The sequence below is a fragment of the Silene latifolia genome, chromosome 9 (genome assembly GCF_048544455.1).
Source record: "Silene latifolia isolate original U9 population chromosome 9, ASM4854445v1, whole genome shotgun sequence".
Taxonomy (NCBI): Eukaryota; Viridiplantae; Streptophyta; class Magnoliopsida; order Caryophyllales; family Caryophyllaceae; genus Silene; species Silene latifolia.
This window is the reverse complement of record NC_133534.1, coordinates 48,323,998-48,344,707: the sequence shown is the minus strand read 5'-3', so window position 1 is coordinate 48,344,707 and position 20,710 is coordinate 48,323,998. Positions and strand designations below refer to the sequence as shown.

Below are 20,710 nucleotides of genomic sequence, written 5' to 3'. Positions count from 1 at the left end.
ACTCGATCGAGGAGTATTAACACTCGACCAAGTGCTTTTCTCTTGTGATTGGCTCGATCGAGGAACAACACCCTCTCGATCGAGGTCTCCTATTTCGGCCTCTCTCGATTGAGTATGAGCTCCACTCGATCGAGAGCTTTTTTCATAGGAACCACTCGATTGAGGAACATTAACATCTCGATCGAGGTCATCGCTTTTGGCAATTTTTGATCGAGAACTATTATCATTCAATCGAAGAATCTGAACAACAGAAGTACTCGATCGAGTGTCTAACTCACTCAATCGAGGCCTTTGACGAGGATCAGCAGCGTCTTCGTCCATTTGCTCTTCTAAATCAGTTTTCTGACTTTTATCAACAGATAAATCAGCACTTTCCGGTATTTTTAGTCCATCATATGTAAGACCACTACGGAGATTAATTGCATTAATCATGTTGCAAGGAGGTGATCGACTCGCTTGATTTATTTGCTCAGATGCAAGTTGTGCGACTTGGTCTTTCAACTTCTCTATAGAATTCTCAGCTTTGTCCGAATTTCTCTCGAGTTGAAGTGCTAAAGATAGCACCAAGGATTTCAACTTTGCAATCTCTGTATTTGTATAAGATGAATTAACTTGTTGTGGCATTGGATTGGGAGGACTAGAGGTACTTGGCATGGTTAAATCTTCATAAAGTTTAGAGAACGGAACTCCTTGCTTATATTGTTGGTAAGCATGGACTCGCTCTACGTCCGCCATACAAGTAATAGGATCATGTCCCTCCGTACCACATCTACCACAGGTCACCTCTTGCTCAGTCATAGCATGGACCTGCTCATGTTCACCTGTAATTTTTAGAATCTCCGGATTGACACACCTCTCATTAGGAACTTCCATTTCAGCTACAAAAGATTCACCGGCTCTTTCATCCACTCGTCTACCTCCTCTGGGATTTTCATACTCAGCTACATCAATGGCCATATCTTCAATAATATGCCATCCTTTATCATCTTCCAACATTTTTCTGAAATCTCCCCTTAGCTGCATTATCCAATATGGCTCTTTGATCAGCATACAACCCATTGTAAATTTGGGTGCATAAGAACCACCGTTGGAAACCATGATGAGGTACAGAACGAACAAGCTTCTTGAACCTAGCCAAGCTCTATTTAGATCTTCGGTAGGCAATTGTGTGAATGTAGTGATTTGGCCTCTTAATGCATTAGTGCGCTGTGGTGGAAAATACCTTCTGTAAAAGGCCAAGGCTAGGAAATTCCAGTCAGTAACACCAGCAGCTTCCCTATCCAAATCTCTCAACCATTCCTGGGCGTCATCAGTCAAAGAAAAAGGAAAAATAACTCTCTTGACTCTATCCTGTGTCACTCCAGTAGCTAAGGGAATGGTGGAACAATACTCAGTAAACAACTCCATATGCTTACATGGATCCTCGCCAGCTACTCCCTTGAAGAGATTCCTCTCAACCAAATGAATGTAGGCTGGATGAATTCCAAAGGTGCCCGAATCTGTAGTAGGTAGCAAGAAACCTTTGGGCAGAGAATCTACCATAGGTTCTAAGTGACTGGCGATGTTCGGCATTTTAGTAAGCGAAGTTATAAGGAAAGAGAGCGGAGATGGCAAAATGTATGCTAAACTAAGTCTGTCTAAGTAACCGTTTCTTGGGGTTTTGATTGTTTTAGTTCTAAACTACGAAGTTATAAGGAAAGAGAGCGGAGAAGAGACAAGGATTAAACTTGAGAGAAATTGGCAGATAAAGAAAGATAGCCAGGACAGACGGTTCACCATGGTTTTCTAGGAATCCAATTTAGGGTCACAGGTCAGCATAAATTCGGTCTGCAGGGTGATGAAAAAGTCCTCTCGGTCCGTTATTCGCCTTAAAACATTACTAGCTTAGCTTTCACCCTCACTAGCATGCTCTAATGTTCATTGCAGATCTTACCCTTTCCAATCTCTCGATCTAGGTCAAGGTGTACCAATTCAATTAGTTAAATGCATCGACTCAAGTAACTAATCACTACTAAATGCAATGATTAACAACACAGACCTAAATTGCACCAAGCCCTAATCACCTATTCATAAATCCCCTAATTACCATGGCTCCCCTATGTCCTAGCATAGAAGAATTAGCTATGCATAATAATTAAGGAACTAACGATAACAAATAAGACAAACAAATTCAACATGATGATAGATTGCTAAACGAATCAAGGGAAAGAATAATAAAGAGAAACTAAAAAGAACAAGAATAAGAATTACAATAACGAATAATTGAAATAAAGATTAGAAATACCGAAAACAATAGAGATCCAAGCAATGGAGTATTTAAGTTTCAAGAGTAGAGTTCTAAGAGAAGGAATGAGAGAGAGACGAAGAATTCTATGACTGCCGTCCTTTTCCTATTTATTCTCAATTACAAATTAGGATATCCGCAAATTAACTAAGGATTGCATATCAGACTAAACCTCTCGATCGAGTAGAATCAAACTACTCGATCGAAGATAATAGATGGCAAACATCTCGATCGAGACAACTAGGTGCTCGATCGAGGAACTCAAAATATACCCATCTCGATCGAGTAAGCTAAGTACTCGATCGAGTTCTTTCTTCGTCCAAAGGAGTTCGATTGAATGGTTTAGGCAACCAATCTAGTAAATCGAGGGCAACAACACCATATAAGCATAGGTGCACTCGAAGCATCTTCCGTAACCACTTCACGCATCCCTAGGTAACAATATTCGGGCTCCGATTCTTCTTTCTCTGAAATGCATGCAAACGGGGCAAGTTTAGGCTCGATTATGCTCCTTCCGGCTCATTCCTGTAATTAACACGGTCTATACCAAAGTAGACTATTCGGGGAATATTTGTAGCTAGATGCCATAGAAATGCGTGTAAATATAGGGTAAATACCTTATATAAAATTCACGCATCAGGGATGCTATAAGAAGGTACTAAAATGCAGAGCTAGCCCCCAAACATAGCAATTACAGAAGCAGCACGTCTAGGACGAGGACATCGAGCCCCCAGCCGAGGAGCTGGATCAAATCAACTTGGACAGACTGCACCCGGAAAGAACAGTGCTAATAGGGGCAGAGTGCACAAGTGACCTCAGGCAGCACCTAATCAAGTTCTTGCAAGCCAACATGGATTGTTTCGCATGGTCCCATGACGACATGGTAGGGATAGTCCCGTCTATCATAACGCACAAGCTGAGTGTAGATCCAGGATGCAAGCCTATCCAGCACAGACGAAGAAAGTTCGCGGCCGAAAGAAACAAGGTAATCAACCAGGAGGTGGACAACCTGCTAGCATCAAACAAAATAAGAGAGGTAAAGTATTCATAGTGGCTGTCAAATGTAGTGGTAGTGCCCAAAAAGAATGGGAAGTGGAGAGTATGCGTGGACTTCACCGATCGCAACAAGGCATGCCCAAAAGATCCATTCCCGCTGCCGCATATTGATGCTATGGTTGACGCCACAGCTGGACACGAGATGCTAACATTCTTGGACGCCTGGATGGTTACAACCAAATCAAGATGGACCCAGCCGACCAAGAGAAGACAACATTCATGTGAGAGAGAGGGATATACTATTACAACGTTATGCCTTTCGGCCTGAAGAATGTAGGATCTACCTTTCAAAGGTTGGTTAATCGAATGTTCAAAGAGCACATAGGAGATACTATGAAAGTATATATCGATGATATGGTAGTAAAGTTAAGGAAAGTCGGGGATCATATGTAACATCTGGCAGAAACCTTCGACACACTCAGAGAGTAAAAAATGAAGCTGAACCGTTCCAAATATACTTTTGGAGTCTCATCCGGGAATTTTTTAGGCTACATAGTAATCCAAAGGGGAATAAAAGCCAACACAGAACATATAAAGGTGGTGCTATAGCTGGAGTCACCAGAAAAGCTAAAAAATGTGCTGCGACTAGCAGGAAAGATGGCAGCTCTCAGCAGGTTCATTTCGATATCGTCATACAGATGCAGGCTATTCTATGACATATTAAGGAAGAGTCAAAGATTCGAATGGACCAAAGAGCATGATACGAGTACGGATACGAGTCGATGCAGGGACGAATTCATTGAAAGTCGGAGATCAGTTTAATGCATTCCTGATGATTATTTGGGGATGTTGAATCTCGGGATGATTAATTGTATCTCGAGCTTTCGTTGAATTCGTTGGACTTATTCATGTGATGATCACGCTCGTTTAATCGGTCAACATGGTTCAACAACATGATTAATTTAGGAATAAATAGGGACTTAATGGAGCAATTAAATTAACTTTATTAGCTATCTTAATTGGTTCATTATGGCTATCATTATGTGTCATAATAACTATTTTTAATAGCTAGTCTTTTAACTTTCCCTTTACTATTTGTAAGGCTATATATAGCCATCCTAATCTCTTGTAGAAACACACAAGATTTTGAATAAAAAAAAGAAAACCCTAATGTTTTACAAGTTTGTAATTCATGATCGATGCGTTCGATCCAAAAATCGTTAGAGTTTGACGCGATCAAGCTTTAGCCGGAGTAATATTCAATAGGTCTTGAGTATTCTCACCCATTACTCGTGTTATAGGGCTAGCACCGAGTAAATATCCTATTGACTTGAATTCGACACATGAATTCAAGGCAAATATCCCTTTTGTTTTATTTTTCTAATATTCTGCTGCCATTTCGCATCATATGGTATCAGAGCTTCGACTCTTGATTTTACTAAATCTAGACGGTCCTACACGTGTCAAAGCCAACTTTTTAGTTGAATTTCCGATTGCGATTGGAGTTCAAAGGTTAAACTTGAACAGGTAGTTCGAGGGTTAATCGGTTTTGTATTTCGGGGGCGAGTTTCTAGTGATTTTACTTCAAGCGAAAAAAAAAAAATACTGTTCACGGGTGTGGTACTGTTCATCCGAAAAAAAAAATAAAAACAAAAAAAAATTGGTCCCTAACGGTGTTAAGGCGTGTCAAAGTCAAGATGTTGGTTGATTTTCCGATTGCGATTGGAATTCAAAGGTTAAACTCGAGCAAGGTAGTTCGAGGGTTGATCGGCTTTTCATAACCTATAGCAAAGGTTCAAGAATTGGGATGATTCTTTTTGAAGAAAAGGCGGATGATACGAGTACGGATACGAGTCAATGGAGGGACGAATTCATTGAAAGTCGGAGATCAGTGTAATGCATTCTCGATGATTATTTGGGGATGTTGAATCTCAGGATGATTAAATGTATCTCGAGCTTTCGTTGAATTCGTTGGACTGATTCATGTGATGATCACGCTCGTTTAATCGGTCAACATGGTTCAACAACATGATTAATTTAGGAATAAATAGGGGCTTAATTGAGCAATTAAATTAACTTTATTAGTTATCTTAATTGGTTCATTATGGCTATCATTATGTGTCATAATAACTATTTTTAATAGCTAGTCTTTTAGCTTTCCCTTTACTATTTTGTAAGGCTATCATCCTAATCTCTTGTAGAAACACACAAGATTTTGAATAAAAAAAGAAAACCCTAATGTTTTACAAGTTTGTAATTCATGATCGATGCGTTCGATCCAAAAATTGTTAGAGTTTGACGCGATCAAGCTTAAGCCCGAGTAATATTCAATAGGTCTTGAGTATTCTCACCCATTACTCGTGTTATAGGTCTAGCACCGAGTAAATATCACATTGGTTCGATTTCACATAATTCGAACCAAATATCCTTTATTTCTTGTTTCATTTACATATAAAAAAACACATAAAAACGGTATATTCGTAATTACTTCCAGTAAAACTGTTCAAATCAGGTCTTATTCTGTTGCCATTTCGCATCAGAGTACGAACAAGCGTTCAGGGAGCTGAAGCACTATCTCAGCACCCCATCGCTGCTATCAAAACCAGAGCAAGGAGAACCTTTGTTCCTGTATGTAGCCGTTACAGAGGTAGCAGTAAGCGCAAACCTAGTCAGGGAGCAGGATAAGGAGCAGCGACCAGTCTATTATGTAAGCAAGTCTCTGTTACCGGCAGAGACCAGGTACACATCCCTCGAAAATAGGCTTAGTACTTGCACTTATAATTGCATCCTACAAACTACGCCCTTATTTCGAACCACATGCCATACATGTTGTGACTAATTATCCCCTAAAGTCTGTGATGAGGAAGCCTGAATTATCAGGCAGAATGTCGAAATGGTCCGTACACCTTAGTGGATATGACATTAGGTATGAGCCAAGGACGGCGATAAAGTCACATGCATTGGAAGATTTCGTTTCAGACTTCAGCCTAGCTATCCAAAATCCGACTGATAAAGAGATCTTGACCCTTAAAGGGGACAAGGACATAAAAGTCTGGCAGATGCACATTGACGGCGCCTCCAATCAAAGGAGGGCAGGTGTAGGCCTAATCTTGCGATATCTACACGAGGATCTGATAGCACAAGCAGTCCGCTGTGAGTTTAAGGCTACTAACAATGAAACAGAATATGAAGCCTTAATACTGGGGATGCAGCTAGCTCTAGAGTTGGCAATCAGAAACCTACAGGTATACAGTGAGTCCTTGCTCATAGTTAATCATATAAATGATGAATATGTAGCCAAGGATTTAAAGATGATAGCCTACTTAAAAGTAGCAAATGAGCTAAAGCAAAAATTCAAAGACTGTAAGCTTAAGCAGGTTCCCAGAGACCAGAATGTGGAAGCAGATGCCCTGGAAACCCCAGGGGCAACCTTCAAACCAACATAGCTGGCCAACATACCCATCGCGCACGTGTTGGAACCATCAATCCAAAAGGCGGAGGAAATAGACAGAGGAGAGCTGGAAGACCAACAGGACGTGAAGAATGGAGAAGCAGTTCTGTCAAACACAGACAACCGGTCAGCTGATCCAGACTAGTGCACGCCTTACTTAGATTGGCTGAAGGATGGCAAACTACCAGCTGACAAAAAAGAGGTAAGGGGCTTCAAAATGAAAGCCACCAGATTTGTACTGATTGACGATGTGCTTTTCAGAAAATCACTGGCAGGACCTTACTTACGGTTCCTGAGTAAGCAAGAGGCACAAACTGTATTACATGCCCTCCATAGTGGCGAATGTGGAAACCATGCATGGGGCAGGAGTCTGTCAAACAAAGCTCTCAGGCAAGGTAACTTCTGGCCCACAATGAAGGCAGACTCAGTAGAATACGCTCGAAAGTGTGACGCCTGCTAGAGGTCAGCACCAATGATCCACCAGCTAGCAGAACCTTTGCACCTAATCATCTCTCCATGGCATTAATGACATGGGGAATGGACATCGTTGGCCCTATGCCTAGGGCACCGGGAAACAGACTATGAATGCTAGCAATGACAGACTATTTTTCTAAATGGATAGAGGTAGAAGCATTCACTGAAGTAAAAGATAAGCAAGTCATTTGTTTTATCAATCGTAACATCCTCTGCAGGTTTGGTATCCCATCAGAAATTATATGTAAACGGATCACAATTCGTGTCAAACGACGTGGAAAGATACTGTGCTAGGTGGAACATATCACTGAAAAAGTCAACGCCTAGCACTCCAAAGTCCAATGGGCAAGTTGAATCCAGCAATAAAATCATTATGGAATATTTGAGGAGGAGGTTTCAGGAGTTAGGAGGAAAGTGAGCAGTTGAATTGCCACTAGTACTGTGACACCAAAGACGGCGACAGGCCAAACACCCTTCAGTCTGGTGTTTGGAGCAGAGGCGGTGATTCCATCAGAGGTTCTAGCTCCAACTCATAGGTATGGATGCATGACAGGGGAACTGAACAGTGCAGAGATGATCAGGAACTTGGATACGATAGACAGCTGCGAGCAAGCACGAAGATACGTCCGGCTGCCTACAAGCAGTCAGTCGCCAAGAGCTATAACAAGAACGTAAATATCAGGCTCCTAGAGGTAGGAGACCTGGTTCTCCGTGAAGTATTCCAAAACACCAAAAACCACAAGGCAGACAAATTCGCCTATAAATGGGAAGGACCATACCAGGTTGAAGGCGTTGTTGGTCATGGGGCGTATAGATTAATGACTATGGATGGTCAATTAATACACAAACCATGGAACATACTTCACCTAAAGAGGTATCACTTTTGATAACAAGTAGAATTTAGTGTACAAAGTTTGTATTCAAGAAACCCTAAAAAAAAAAAGATAGTAGGCATACTATCTGTTTTCTATTGTACTTCTCTTTATTTACATTTCCTTAAGCTTGAAACCACTATTGGAGCTGTGTGGTCTGTAGCTTCCTTGGTCCATGGTTGCTCTGGAACCCCATGAGATAGCGCCAGGTACTTCATATTGCTTTGACAGATTTTTTGACTTTTTTTATTTTGGGTGCTTTGAAATACCACTTTACACTCTAACGTCTATGGTATGGTGAAAGTGTTGCCAGCAGGACTGTCAACTGTGAACGCGGGGTGACAAGGCACATGGCACTCCAACATACCTAACCTAATTCTCCAGTAAGAGCACCCTTGCCAGACGACTTGTGGAACATACGAAGGGGGCTTGGCCGACAGCTTAAAGCTCACGCAGCTACCTCAGATACTACCCCTAAAGGTAGCTATCGACACTGAGTACTCGACGTAGTCAAGGCCCCAGCATGCATGCAAAAACATTAGGAGCGCAGGGATTTCTAAGCAACCAAGATCCTGCAATGTTCCTTTTTTTTGGAAAAATGTAAGCTTCATTAAAATCATACGCCAAACATATAAACTTAAGGAATAACTACAATGCAGCTATTCCTTTGTGACACATAATACGGTCAATCCATGTTCCTACTCCTCTACTAGAACACTTTATAGTACAACTTTTGACTCTATTTCTTACATTAATTTGAACCCTCTTAAGTAAACTTTCAGGTTTAATCAGGAACTTGTCCACTATACTGGTATTGCGTGCTGCCCAAATGTGATAGATTAGTGCAGCCAAAACAATTCCCATGATCTTCTTCTTTGCCTGAGATCTGAATCTTTGTTTTGTCCACCAAATGCAACAATCTTGATCTGGTACCTGCTTATTACACCATTCTGAAACCAACTTACTACATTTGCAGCTATATTCACATCTGAAGTATAAGTGGGAATGCTCCTCAGGTTCTAGTCCACATAAGTAACAGGTATTAACTTGAACAATGTTCATCCTAAGTAATTTATCCTGCATCATCAAACGATGATGTCCAGACAACCAGCTTATGAACCCATGTTTGGGCACTAGCCAACTATTCATAATCCAGGGAGCCCAATCCATCTGCTCATAGTCAGGTTGCAACCAACAGTAGCCCTATCTTACAGTATAGCCACCCTACAAACCAGAACCAGACTGCAAAAGTGACAAAAATCTCTCTTTAACTTGACACAGTTTTCTCCAAGATCCTGCAATGTTCCACTGGTCCTAGAATGACGATAAACTTGCCTAAAGTACGCCCCTGTTGGCTTTAAACATGATAAACACACCTTGTGTCATGAACAAGGTTAAGTAGTCAAATGTGGCGTTAAGTCTAAATCAGCCCCCTGGGTTGACACGACACCTAGCTAAGTCTAAATCAGCCCCCTGGGTCAACCCATGTATTCTTTGTCATCCTGTAAGGGCTTATCGAACACGTTATCTTCATCAAAAATAACATCAATACTTTCTTCAGTATAAAGTGTTCTTTTATTGAAGACCTTGTAAGCCTTGCTATGATTCGAATACCCTATAAAAATAGTCTCATCACTTCTAGGGTCGAACTTACTTAACCTATTTTTACCATTGTTGTGAACAAAGCACTTACTTCCAAAGCAACAAATATGGGAGATATTAGGTTTGTGACCTCTTAGAAGTTCATAAGGGGTTTTCTTAAGGATATTTCTTATCATAGCACGATTATGGATGTAACATGAAGTACTAATAGCTTCAGCCCAAAAGTTACGAGGTAGACCACTACATAAAAGCATTGTACGAGCCATATCTTTTAGTGTTCTATTCATACGTTCAACGACACCGTTTTGTTGAGGAGTTCTTGGTGCATAAAAGTTATGTCCTACACCATTAACTCTACAATATTCTATAAAGGTTTGATTATCAAATTCAGTGTCATGATCCGTACGAATAGACACAAGGTTAGTCTTGTTTTTATTTTGAACAAGTTTCATAAGACAATCAAATTCATCAAAAGTCTCATTTTTTGAATGAAGAAAGATAGGCCATACATACCTTGAGTAGTCATCTACGAGGACAAAGACATGCCCTGGATCCTCCTCGACTTCTTACCTTCATAGGACCGCATAAGTCCATGTACAACAATTCCAACGCTTGATTCGTGCTTACCACTCTTTTAGGTTTGAACGATGATCTCACATGTTTGCACCTAGCACACGTGTCACACATCTTTTCTTGGTCGAACTTGATTTTAGGTAGTGCTTCAACCAAGTCCCAAATCTTGAGTTTGTTCAAGGTTAGTGAGCTAATGTGACCAAAACGTTTGTGCCATAGACAAGGATCATCAAGTGTAACTTTCATGCATGTAAAAGATTTAGTAGGCACAGCATTTAAATCTACCATATACACGTTCCTTTTCCTATGTCCTTCAAGAATAACATTGCTTATACCTTCAATTATAATGCGGCAACCATTAGTATGAAAAACAACCTTGTTACCTTTGTCGCATAATTGGGATATGGTAAGCAGATTGTGCTTGAGACCATCCACTAAATAAACATCACTGATTGCGTGTGATTTAGAAATTACAACTTTGCCCACACTAATCACTTTACCCTTCTTGTTGTCCCCAAATGTCACCTTTCCTCCATTGAAAGGTTTGCGTGAAAGAAACAAATTCTTATCTCCAGTCATGTGTCTTGAGCATCCACTGTCAAGATACCATTGATTGTTTTCTTTCAATTTGATCTCATTATCGTCGTCTTCATCTGATTCTCCTAGAAAGCAATAGTTTGATTGAGAGTTCGTGCTATCGTTATCGCTGCTAGAGATTAGGTCAAGACTGACGCAGCTGAGATAAAGATTGGCTACTTCATCATCTTCGGATCCTTCATCATCTTCTGAGTCAAGATCTCCCCAACACAAAGCCATCATTACTTGCTTGAACTCCTTCTTTGTCTTCTCGCGTTTTGCCTTGTCTTTAATCTTCTCCCATGTTGGACAATCCTTGATTATGTGATCAACTTCTCCACACTTGAAGCAACCTCTGTTAGCAAAAGAAGATTTTGATTCTGTTATTTTCTTGTTAAAGGACCTGTTGTTGTTAGAAGAATATTTTGCTTGCTTGTTTCGAAAGATTCTATTTTTAAAACGACGTGCAAACAAAATGGTTTCATCTTCTATGTCGGAGTTAACATCTTCGCTTTTCAAGGACATATTTTTACCTCTACTCGGTTCTGCTTCATCAGCATTTAGAGTGATTTCGTGGGCCATGAGAGCACCAATGAGTTCTTGGTAGGATAGATTCTCAAGATCTCGCGATTCCTCCATTGCTGTGACCTTGGCACGCCACTTTTTAGTTAGGCTCCTAATAACCTTCCTTGCAATGTCCTCGGTATTGAACTTTCTTCCTAGGTTTTTTAATTCGTTTATGATGCTTGATAAACGTGCGGACATACTATCCAAGGACTCATTAGGCTCCATACTGAATAGCTCATATTTCTGCATTAGCGGATCTATGCGGTGCTTCCTAACAATGGAAGTACCCTCACAAGCTAGTTCCAGGCCATCCTGTATCTCCTTGGCCGTTGAGCACGAAGAGAACCGATCGAATTCATTAGTAGTCATGCCATTCTACAATAGACTTATAGCTTTAGAATTCTTTTCAGCCGTCTTGTAGTCAGCCTCGATATAGTCCTCTAACTTCTTCTCGTAAGTAGTGCCTTCAGTGGAAGCAACCAAGATTTTAACTGGTCCGTTTTGGATAATCTTCCAGCACTCCCAATCATGACCTTTCACATAGTGAGTCATCATGTTTTTCCATAACCCATAATTCTTCCCATCAAAGACAGGACACTTGAGGTATTTGGAATCCAAATATCACGTGATAGGCAGCGGAATATAAAACGATAAGATAAATAAAGATATACAGATCAACCTTTTGCGGTTAGGCAGTCAAGAGCATGAGGCTTTGATACCAATTGAAGAGTCTATCGATCCGAAATACTCAAGAGGGGGGGAGTGAATTGAGGATTAAAACTTTTACCTACTTTTTCGATTGTATATGTATAATTAATTATTTAAAGTCTATTGATTAAACTTTAACTAATTAACTAATTAACGAATAAGAACGAAATAAACAAACGAACGAAAGAGAGAGACGCACGGTTTTTGAAGTGGTTCAGTTTCACAAATCGAAACCTACGTCCACTATTCTCGATTAATAAATTTAGTACCTTTCTACGGATTAAAAATTTACTAACCCAACTCGTACAACTAACCCTAGTTGTAACTCAAGTGAGTACCGTTAAATACTTGAGTGACTAACTTACGCTAATAAGAAAGCACTAATGATTCTAGTAAAAGTTCACGTTAATGAACGAGTAAGAAATCAATTAAGCACTATTATCTTATAACGATAACTAAAGAACGAATGCAAAGTTTATAAACACACGACCTTTTTCGAAAACAACAAAACGGTTTTCTTGTTTTGAAACACACGGTTTTTGCTCTAAAAAATAAAATCAATTTTATGCTTGAAGGTCTTACATTTAAATGTTGTAAAAGCAAAGTATTTATAGGTAAGAAAGGAGCATGGCACCAGGTTTCACAAGAAACCCTAAAGGCCGAAATATGACATATGCAAACAATCATATCTTTGTTATTTCTTTCCTTAAAACCCTAAGAGATAATAGAAAATATTCCAAAGGATAATTTATAAGATATTCTCCTATTATTCTTTCCTTAAATCTTAAGATATGATAAAATTTTCCATATCAAGAATATCTTTATCATAAATAAAGATATCAAGCTAAATATAAAAGATATGTTAAGATAATTCTAGAGAAAAAAATCTTAACAATAATAATCTTTTATCCATTAGGTTTACACGAAATAACCACGGCCCATATGCCTAGTTTTTCGTGAAAACCCCTAGCTTAAAGTTAGGTTAGATTTTAGGGTTTAAGAGTATGCTTTGATAAAACCCTAATTAGTAATATGCCTCAACTCATAAGTTTATCCAACATAATTACTAATTATAAGTTTAAAGCAAAACCACACTCGAATGAATTATGAGCTTCCTTATTAAATAAATACTTTTGCTAGAACATTTAAAATAAACAAAAACATTTTTCAAAACAATTTGAAAACTTCTTGAGTCGTGTGTAATATAAACTCAGCAACTCAATGGTATAGTAGAAGAGCTATAACATTGAGCTCTTACATAAGTAATGTTATAGCTATCAAGCTATAACTTTACCAATATAATAAATTCATTCTTATGTTACCATTACGAGATAATCACCTACGCTATTCTAATCTTCTTAGGAGATCTTCGAGTGTAGGCTACTTCATCATTCAAGCTTGATCAATCTTTAAATGAGCTTTATCTTCTCATGAATGCTTGAATAATTCTTTCACAATCTTGCAAAATCTTGATCCGTAATTGAGGGCTTGATCATAATATAGTCTTGTATACTTTCATCACAATTTTTTAAGCTTGGCAAATAGTAAGTCTAATCTGAAGGGACTAAACAATCAATTACGCGCAACGAGTATATAAAAAATAAAGCACTCTTGACATCATCAAAACATAAACATATATTCTATATGGTTCAACAAGATCATTACCATGATACTTCAAGACGACCATTTTAAGCCTACAGCACTGATCACTGACACCAACTCAAATCAGCAGGAAGGATGGAGAAAGTCGATCAAATGGACCAACAATCAAGGAAAGATCTTTAAGGTCACTACTGGAGAGGGAGAGATCACCTAATAACAGTATCTTGGGGAATGTCACTCTCCACCCCTCTGTTTCGCCTAGCATAACATCACCTAATAACAGTATCTTGGGGAATGTCCCAGCAACTGTCCCTTTGCCGCCACTGACTACTGCGCAGATGGCTTCTTTGTTTCAGTTGTTTTTAAACTTTAATATGAATAAATCTGATTCTGCTTACTCCTTGTGTTATTCTGAATGCAATTCTGTTTACGATGATAATGAGGATGATCCTGACCCAGACTCAATCGAATTACCTCCCTATATAATCAAAGAAATACTAGAAGAGGGGGAAGGGGCACCAGTCATAGAAAACACCGAACCTATAAACATAGGAACGGCATTAGAACCCCAAGAACTTAGGATAGGGATGACCCTAGACCCAACTGAAAAGGCCAATTTCATCGACATCCTACACGAGTTCAAAGACGTCTTCGCTTGGTTTTACAAGGACATGCCAGGGATCGACAGGGATATTGCAGAGCATTGCATTCCAATCAAGCCGGGTTTCAAACCTGTGAAACAGAAGCTTCGTCGGATGAGGACAGGGTGGCCTCTTAAGATTAAAGAAGAAGTCGATAAGCAATTCAAAGCCGAATTCATTAAAGTTTCCGAGTATTCAGACTGGGTGGCTAACATAGTCCCCCTACCCAAAAAAGATGGGCGAATCCGGGTTTGTGTTGATTTCAGAGACTTGAAGAAGGCGAGTCCTAAGGACGACTTCCCTCTACCACTCATCGATATGTTGGTAGATAACACAGCCGATCACGCGTTGTTATCCTTCATGGACGGGTATGCAGGGTATAACCAAATCAAAATGGTCGTGGAAGATATGCACAAGACAGCCTTCGTCACTCAGTGGGGCACATACTGTTATACTGTTATGCCATTTAGGCTAATCAATGCTGGGGCTACATACCAATGCACTGCGACTACTTTGCTACATGGCATGATGCATAAAGAGGTGGAGGTGTACATGGATGATATGATTGTCAAATCCAAGGATAAGAAAGGGCACATCGATAACCTTCGCAAATTCTTCCTCAGAGTGCGCAAGTACATATGAGGCTCAATCCTAAGAAATGTGCATTCGGAGTAACGTCAGGCAAGCTTCTGGGGTACGTCGTCAGCCAGAGGGGAATAGAAATCGATCCATCCAAGATCAAGGCCTTAATCAAAATGCCACAACCCCAAACAGAAAAGGAGGTCAGAGGACTCTTGGGCAAAGTGCAATACATAAGTCGATTCTTATCGAAACTCACTATGATTTGCGAGCCTATCTTAATAAAAAGCTCCATAAAACGGACCATACAATATGGGACGAAGACTGTCAATAGGCATTTGACAGGATAACGGAGATACTGGCTAAGCCACCCGTGCTAATGCCTCCCCAACGAGATCAACCTCATGGTTTATATCTCACAGTCACCGAAACAGCCATGGGGGCTATGCTCGTACAGACTGTTGGAAAGGAAGAAAGAGTTATCTACTACCTTAGTAATAAGTTCTTAGAGTACGATAGTAAGTATACACCTCTCGAGAAGACATGCCTCGCTCTTGTGTGGGCAACAAAGAAGCTACGCCATTACATGCTTAGCTAATCTGTCAAGGTGTATTCTAAAATGGATCCCATCAAATACCTCTTCGAGAAACCCGTTCTCAACGGACGCTTAGCAAGATGGACCTTAATGCTCTCAGAGTTCGATCTTAAATATGTACCCTTGAAAGTCATAAAGGGAAATTCTTAGGATCAACTTTACGCAAGCAATAGACACGTGGTCGTTTCCAGATGAGGATATTCTACCAACCAGTATGGATTCTTAGGATCTTTACTTTGATGGGACATCCAATTTGAGAGGATTCGGAATAGGAGTATTGTTCATTTCTCCTGAAGGCGAGCATACACCGCTTTCTATCAAACTCGACTTCGAGGTGACAAATAATGCAACAGAGTATGAGGCCTGTCTCATTGGTCTACAAGCAGCAGTGAGTTTGGGGATCAAGCACCTTCGAGTTCACGGGGACTCGTTTTTAATCATCAATCAAATCACTGGATCTTGGAAAATCCGAAGTGAAAGTTTAGCACCCTATTAGGCCAGGATAATCAAGTTGCTCCATTTTTCGATCAGGTTACTTATATACACCTGCCTCGAGAAGAAAATCAATTTGTAGACACTCTTGCAAAACTTGCATCCTTGATTAATATGCCAGACGACATGGTTGAAATGCCCTTGTGCATCGAATGGCGATCAGAGTTAGCCTATGTACACTTCCTTACAGATGAAGAAGAAAACCCAGAGGAACCTTGGTTCCAGGCTATTCTCAATTTCAAGCTCAATGGTACATATTCCTCAGATATGGATAAGAGGGGACAACGCGCCATACGCCTACTTGCCTATCAATACCTCCTCATGCAGGGAGAGTTGTACAAAAGTACACCTTTTGGTGTCGTCTTGCGTTGCCTTGATCATTTACAGGCACGGAAAATAATGGAAGAAGTTCACGATGGAGAATGTGGTCCTCACATGAGTGGACCTATGATGGCAAAGAAGATTACGCGTCAAGGGTATTATTGGACGACAATGGAGTCATATTGCATCAAATATGTTAGGCATTGCCATAACTGCCAGATCTTTTGGAATGTGCAACATGTTTCTCCCTCAATGCTATATACCATGACATCTCCTTGGCCATTTTCTGCTTGGGGAATAGACATCATCGAGAAAATCACTCCAGCTGGGACAGGAGGTCACTGTTTTATTTTAGTAGCCATAGATTATTTTACTAAATAGGTCGAAGCAGCATCTTACACCAGCCTTACAGCCAAACATGTGGCAAAGTTCATACAAACCAATCTCATCTGTCGATATGGTTGCCCACATGAAATCATCAGTGACAATGGATCACATTTTCAGGCCGAAGCTGCACAATTGGTAGCCAAATATAAGATCAAGCATCACCATTCCTCACCGTATAGACCTCTAACTAATGGCGCGGTAGAGGCAACCAACAAGAATGTCGTCACAATCCTCAAGAAAATGATCGACAATTATCGTGATTGGCCCAGCAAATACCCTTTGCATTATGGGGATATCGCACGTCAGTTAGGACGCCCATCGGGCTACTCCTTTCCATTTGACTTACGGCATGGAAGCTGTACAACCAATGGAGCTAGAGATCCCATCTCTGCGCATTCTACTCGAAAGTCAAATTCCAGAAGCTGATTGGAAAAGGGATAGGTATGACGAACTCGTCCTCTTGGACGAACGAAGGCTACGCGCATTATATAATGTGTAGACATACCAAGCACGTATCAAACGAGCCTTTAACAAAAGGGTCAAACCCAGAAATATCAAGGAAGGAGATTTACTACTCAAGTCAGCCAGAGCTCTCTTACCTATCGATCCACGGGGTAAATTTAAACCTAACTGGGCAGGGAAATTTTTGGTCAAGTCCATACTTTCAGGGGGTGTGGTTAAGATCACAGACCTAGACCAGAATGAGATTTCTAACCCAACCAACCTAGACCAATTGAAACGGTACTACCCTTAGGAATAGGATAAAACGCCCCTCGCGTGACCTACGTGCCGCTCGTGCGACATGAAATAAAACCGGACCTTGGCCCGCTAAAAGCTCATGACACTTCGCTCTTGCGTTTTGACATTTTGACTTCTTCATATCATCAAATAAATTGAATCGTATTTCCTTAGGAGTAAGTAAAGCACATGCTTATTTTCTAAGTTCATTACAAGCTCTTGCTTCGAACATTTATTCTTTTATATTTTCTCGAACTACGCACAGGGTTTGATTTCATTTTTTCTAATGAATATGTAGGCAATCCTTCACCAGATACAACCCGTCATTTCAAGATGTAAATAGAGGGACATTTGCATTCGCATTTGAAATTCGACAAGAATAAAGAAAGGAAATTTTAAAAAAGTTTCTTAACTAATAAATCTTTTATTCATTGTTCCATAAATAATAATAATACGCCGAATACATATAAATTTAAATTCTGAAATTTAAAATGCTAGGCTAGGATTCTAAAAACCCCGCCGCTTATTACAATTCAAATAATAATAAATAATACTATTATAAAAAGACTAAGGCTACTCTTCCATTTTCCCCTTGACTTTGTCACCTTTGTCATATTTCTTGTCTCGACCACGAGCGGGGCGCTCTTGCGTTATTTCCGACCTAATCACCAACGGTCGTTCTCGCGGTCTAGCATTCCTATTTCGATCCACCACTATCTTCTCAGAAGGAGCATTCTTTGGTTTCTTCGACGGACGAATAACCCGATATCCGGCCTCTTCTTCTTCCTCAGTCAAGTACCTTTGGTTCTCCTTCGCCACTTCGCGGATTTTGTAGTCTATAGGCCCGTGCTTCCTTAGCTTCTCACGCTCCTTGGGAGTGCTAGCTTTCCTCCACTGAAGATATGAGTCAGATACCCATAATGAGCCAACCGGGACAGGTATGAACCACATATTCCTTTGGGCCCAACGAATAGCCCACTCCCGACAAGACTCCATAGTATGCGCTAAGGCAATTTGAGGGACAGTGTCTAGCTTCGGGATTTTCTGTCTTAAGCCCACTTGCCTCATCAATCACTCCGTAAAAGTATGGACCATGAATTCCAAGCCAGGAACGCGAATTGATCGTGTCGGATCCAAGGATGATACTCCAGTCACCGATCTGAGATGCCAACATGGCACTATCCACCTGATCAAAGGCCCACCTTCACTCTTCAGTTTATTTTCCCAATAATCGCATACTCGAGCGAGGTCCACCATGTATAGCCTCGTTCTCATCGCAATTGACCGAGAGCGGTATCCCGCCACATCAACTGGGGGCTCGATCAGATACAGTCTCTCCATCAGCCAAATCTGTAAAGAAAAGGAGACGAGAGTCAATCCCAACACCGGCAAAAAAAAAAAGAAAAAAAAAAAGAAAATAATAAAAACGGCCAAACAGGACAAAAGATGGGTTCTTACCTGTAAAATGATAGGACTCCCAAGATAGGGTTGCTCGCGGTCCGCCTTCCTATTATCCAATCCTAGGATAGTCTCCCCTAGAATCAAGCACGCTGGGCTCTTGCGCAGTTCCATTTGCTCCACAATGCCTAGAAATCGAGGGTCACCCCTCATCTCTTGGTCAACATGCCCTCAAAGGACGTAGCAATGAAGAAGGCGAAATTCATAAGCTCGGCGCCTCGCCACATAAGAAATAGTGGGGTCCTCCCTATTTATAAATCGATCAACAAATTCAAACATGCGGACGCCTTTTGAGGTCACGGTCTACCTTAGCCTTAGTCAATCCAAGCAAATCCCTAAATTTGTTTTTATATCCTTGAGAGCTAGGAGGTATAGCCGGAACACTTTCTGTGTCCCATCCTCCAACCGCAGCAATTTCTTCAGGAAAAGGACAAATTTTGCCTCCCGGAAAGGCAAATACATGGAAGTTCGGGTCCCAATACTCAAGCCAAGCATCCAAGAAGGGCCTCACTACTTTCACTAGCTTCAAGCTTATGATTGATCCCAAATTGAAAGCACCCATGTCGTGTTTCTCCATATTTATGAATTCATTCGTCCACTCCTTAATACGATTTTCAAAGGCATCCATGTTTTGTTGGAAATTTTGAGAAGATTTATAAGAGATTTTATGTAATAGACGAAGTTGAGAAAGAAAGAATTGTGAGAATAGAAGCTCAACCGAGGTTTCCATTTATACTATTCGTTGTTTCCTAATTTCAGCTGAGGACGGACAAGCTAGAGAGAAGACGCAGCAGTTGCTGCGCCTCTTCGAAGAATCGCAGCTCCTGCTGCGCCTCTTCCCTAGGTCCTTTCCCTCGTTTGACGGCCGTGGATCTTTCCTAATTCCGTTTTAGTTAAAATTTCCTATTCCTATAAGGACTTAATTCGGTAATTCCATGTAATTGCCAAATTAGTGTTTTCTAATCGCTATGGGTTCGCTTTTCGAGGCAAAATCAACATTTTTGCCATATACGCACACTTACTCATTTTTTTTCTTTTTTTTTTCTTTTCGGGGAATCATTTCACTCCCTCTTTTCAAAATATTTCTAATACACTTAGACATTTATTTTAATATCTTTTTTTAGGGGGTAGCCCTCCCTACCGTCCGGTCGCGTCATTTTTGTCCATTTTCGGGCACTTTTTTTTTCATTTTGTCCATTTTCGGGCACTTTTCTGTCATTTTCGCGCTTATTTAGGTCATCCATCTAAATTAATTCTTCTTATTATATGTTTCGCTTTGTGATTTTTCTACGTTAATGTCGGCAGTATGACGGCGTAAACGTCACATGCCAAACCGTTTTTTTTTAAGCTAACCTGCAGATACAGCCAACACCCAGCAGCAAAGGCGCACAAGCCATCATATATACAGTAAAAAAAAAAACAAAATGTACATCAAAACACGGGCTCCTGCTCAAAGTGACATCAAAAGAAAATGTACAAACAACCAACAAACTAGTCCTGGCGACCCCTCAGCTCAGCTACTATCGCCTCAAGAGCAGCGTCTCTAGCCTCGAGCTCTCGCAACAAGTGAGCCGTCTCCTCCTGGGACTGCGCTAGCTCACGCTCCAAGGCACACTCCCTCTACATAGAAGAAAAGAAGCAATATTTTACATCTTTTCACAAAATTGGAAATAATAAAAATAAGAAGTAAAGAACGGGTATGGAAGGTTCATACCTGCCTCCTGGAGCCACCTACAAGGGCCTCAATGGTTGTAGCTCGTAGCCGGTTGGCCATCCTCCACAGCTCCACGTGCC

The 20,710-nt window shown here is 40.6% G+C and overlaps 1 protein-coding gene across 1 annotated transcript; it reads left to right on the top strand.

The window, feature by feature from the left end:
- Positions 1-3,217: 3,217 nt before the first annotated feature.
- On the top strand, positions 3,218-6,726 carry LOC141601008 (uncharacterized). The gene is made up of 3 exons (XM_074421268.1): positions 3,218-3,383; positions 5,821-6,019; positions 6,207-6,726. The coding sequence occupies exons 1-3, from the start codon at positions 3,218-3,220 to the stop codon at positions 6,724-6,726; spliced, it is 885 nt and encodes a 294-aa protein (XP_074277369.1).
- Positions 6,727-20,710: the final 13,984 nt, after the last annotated feature.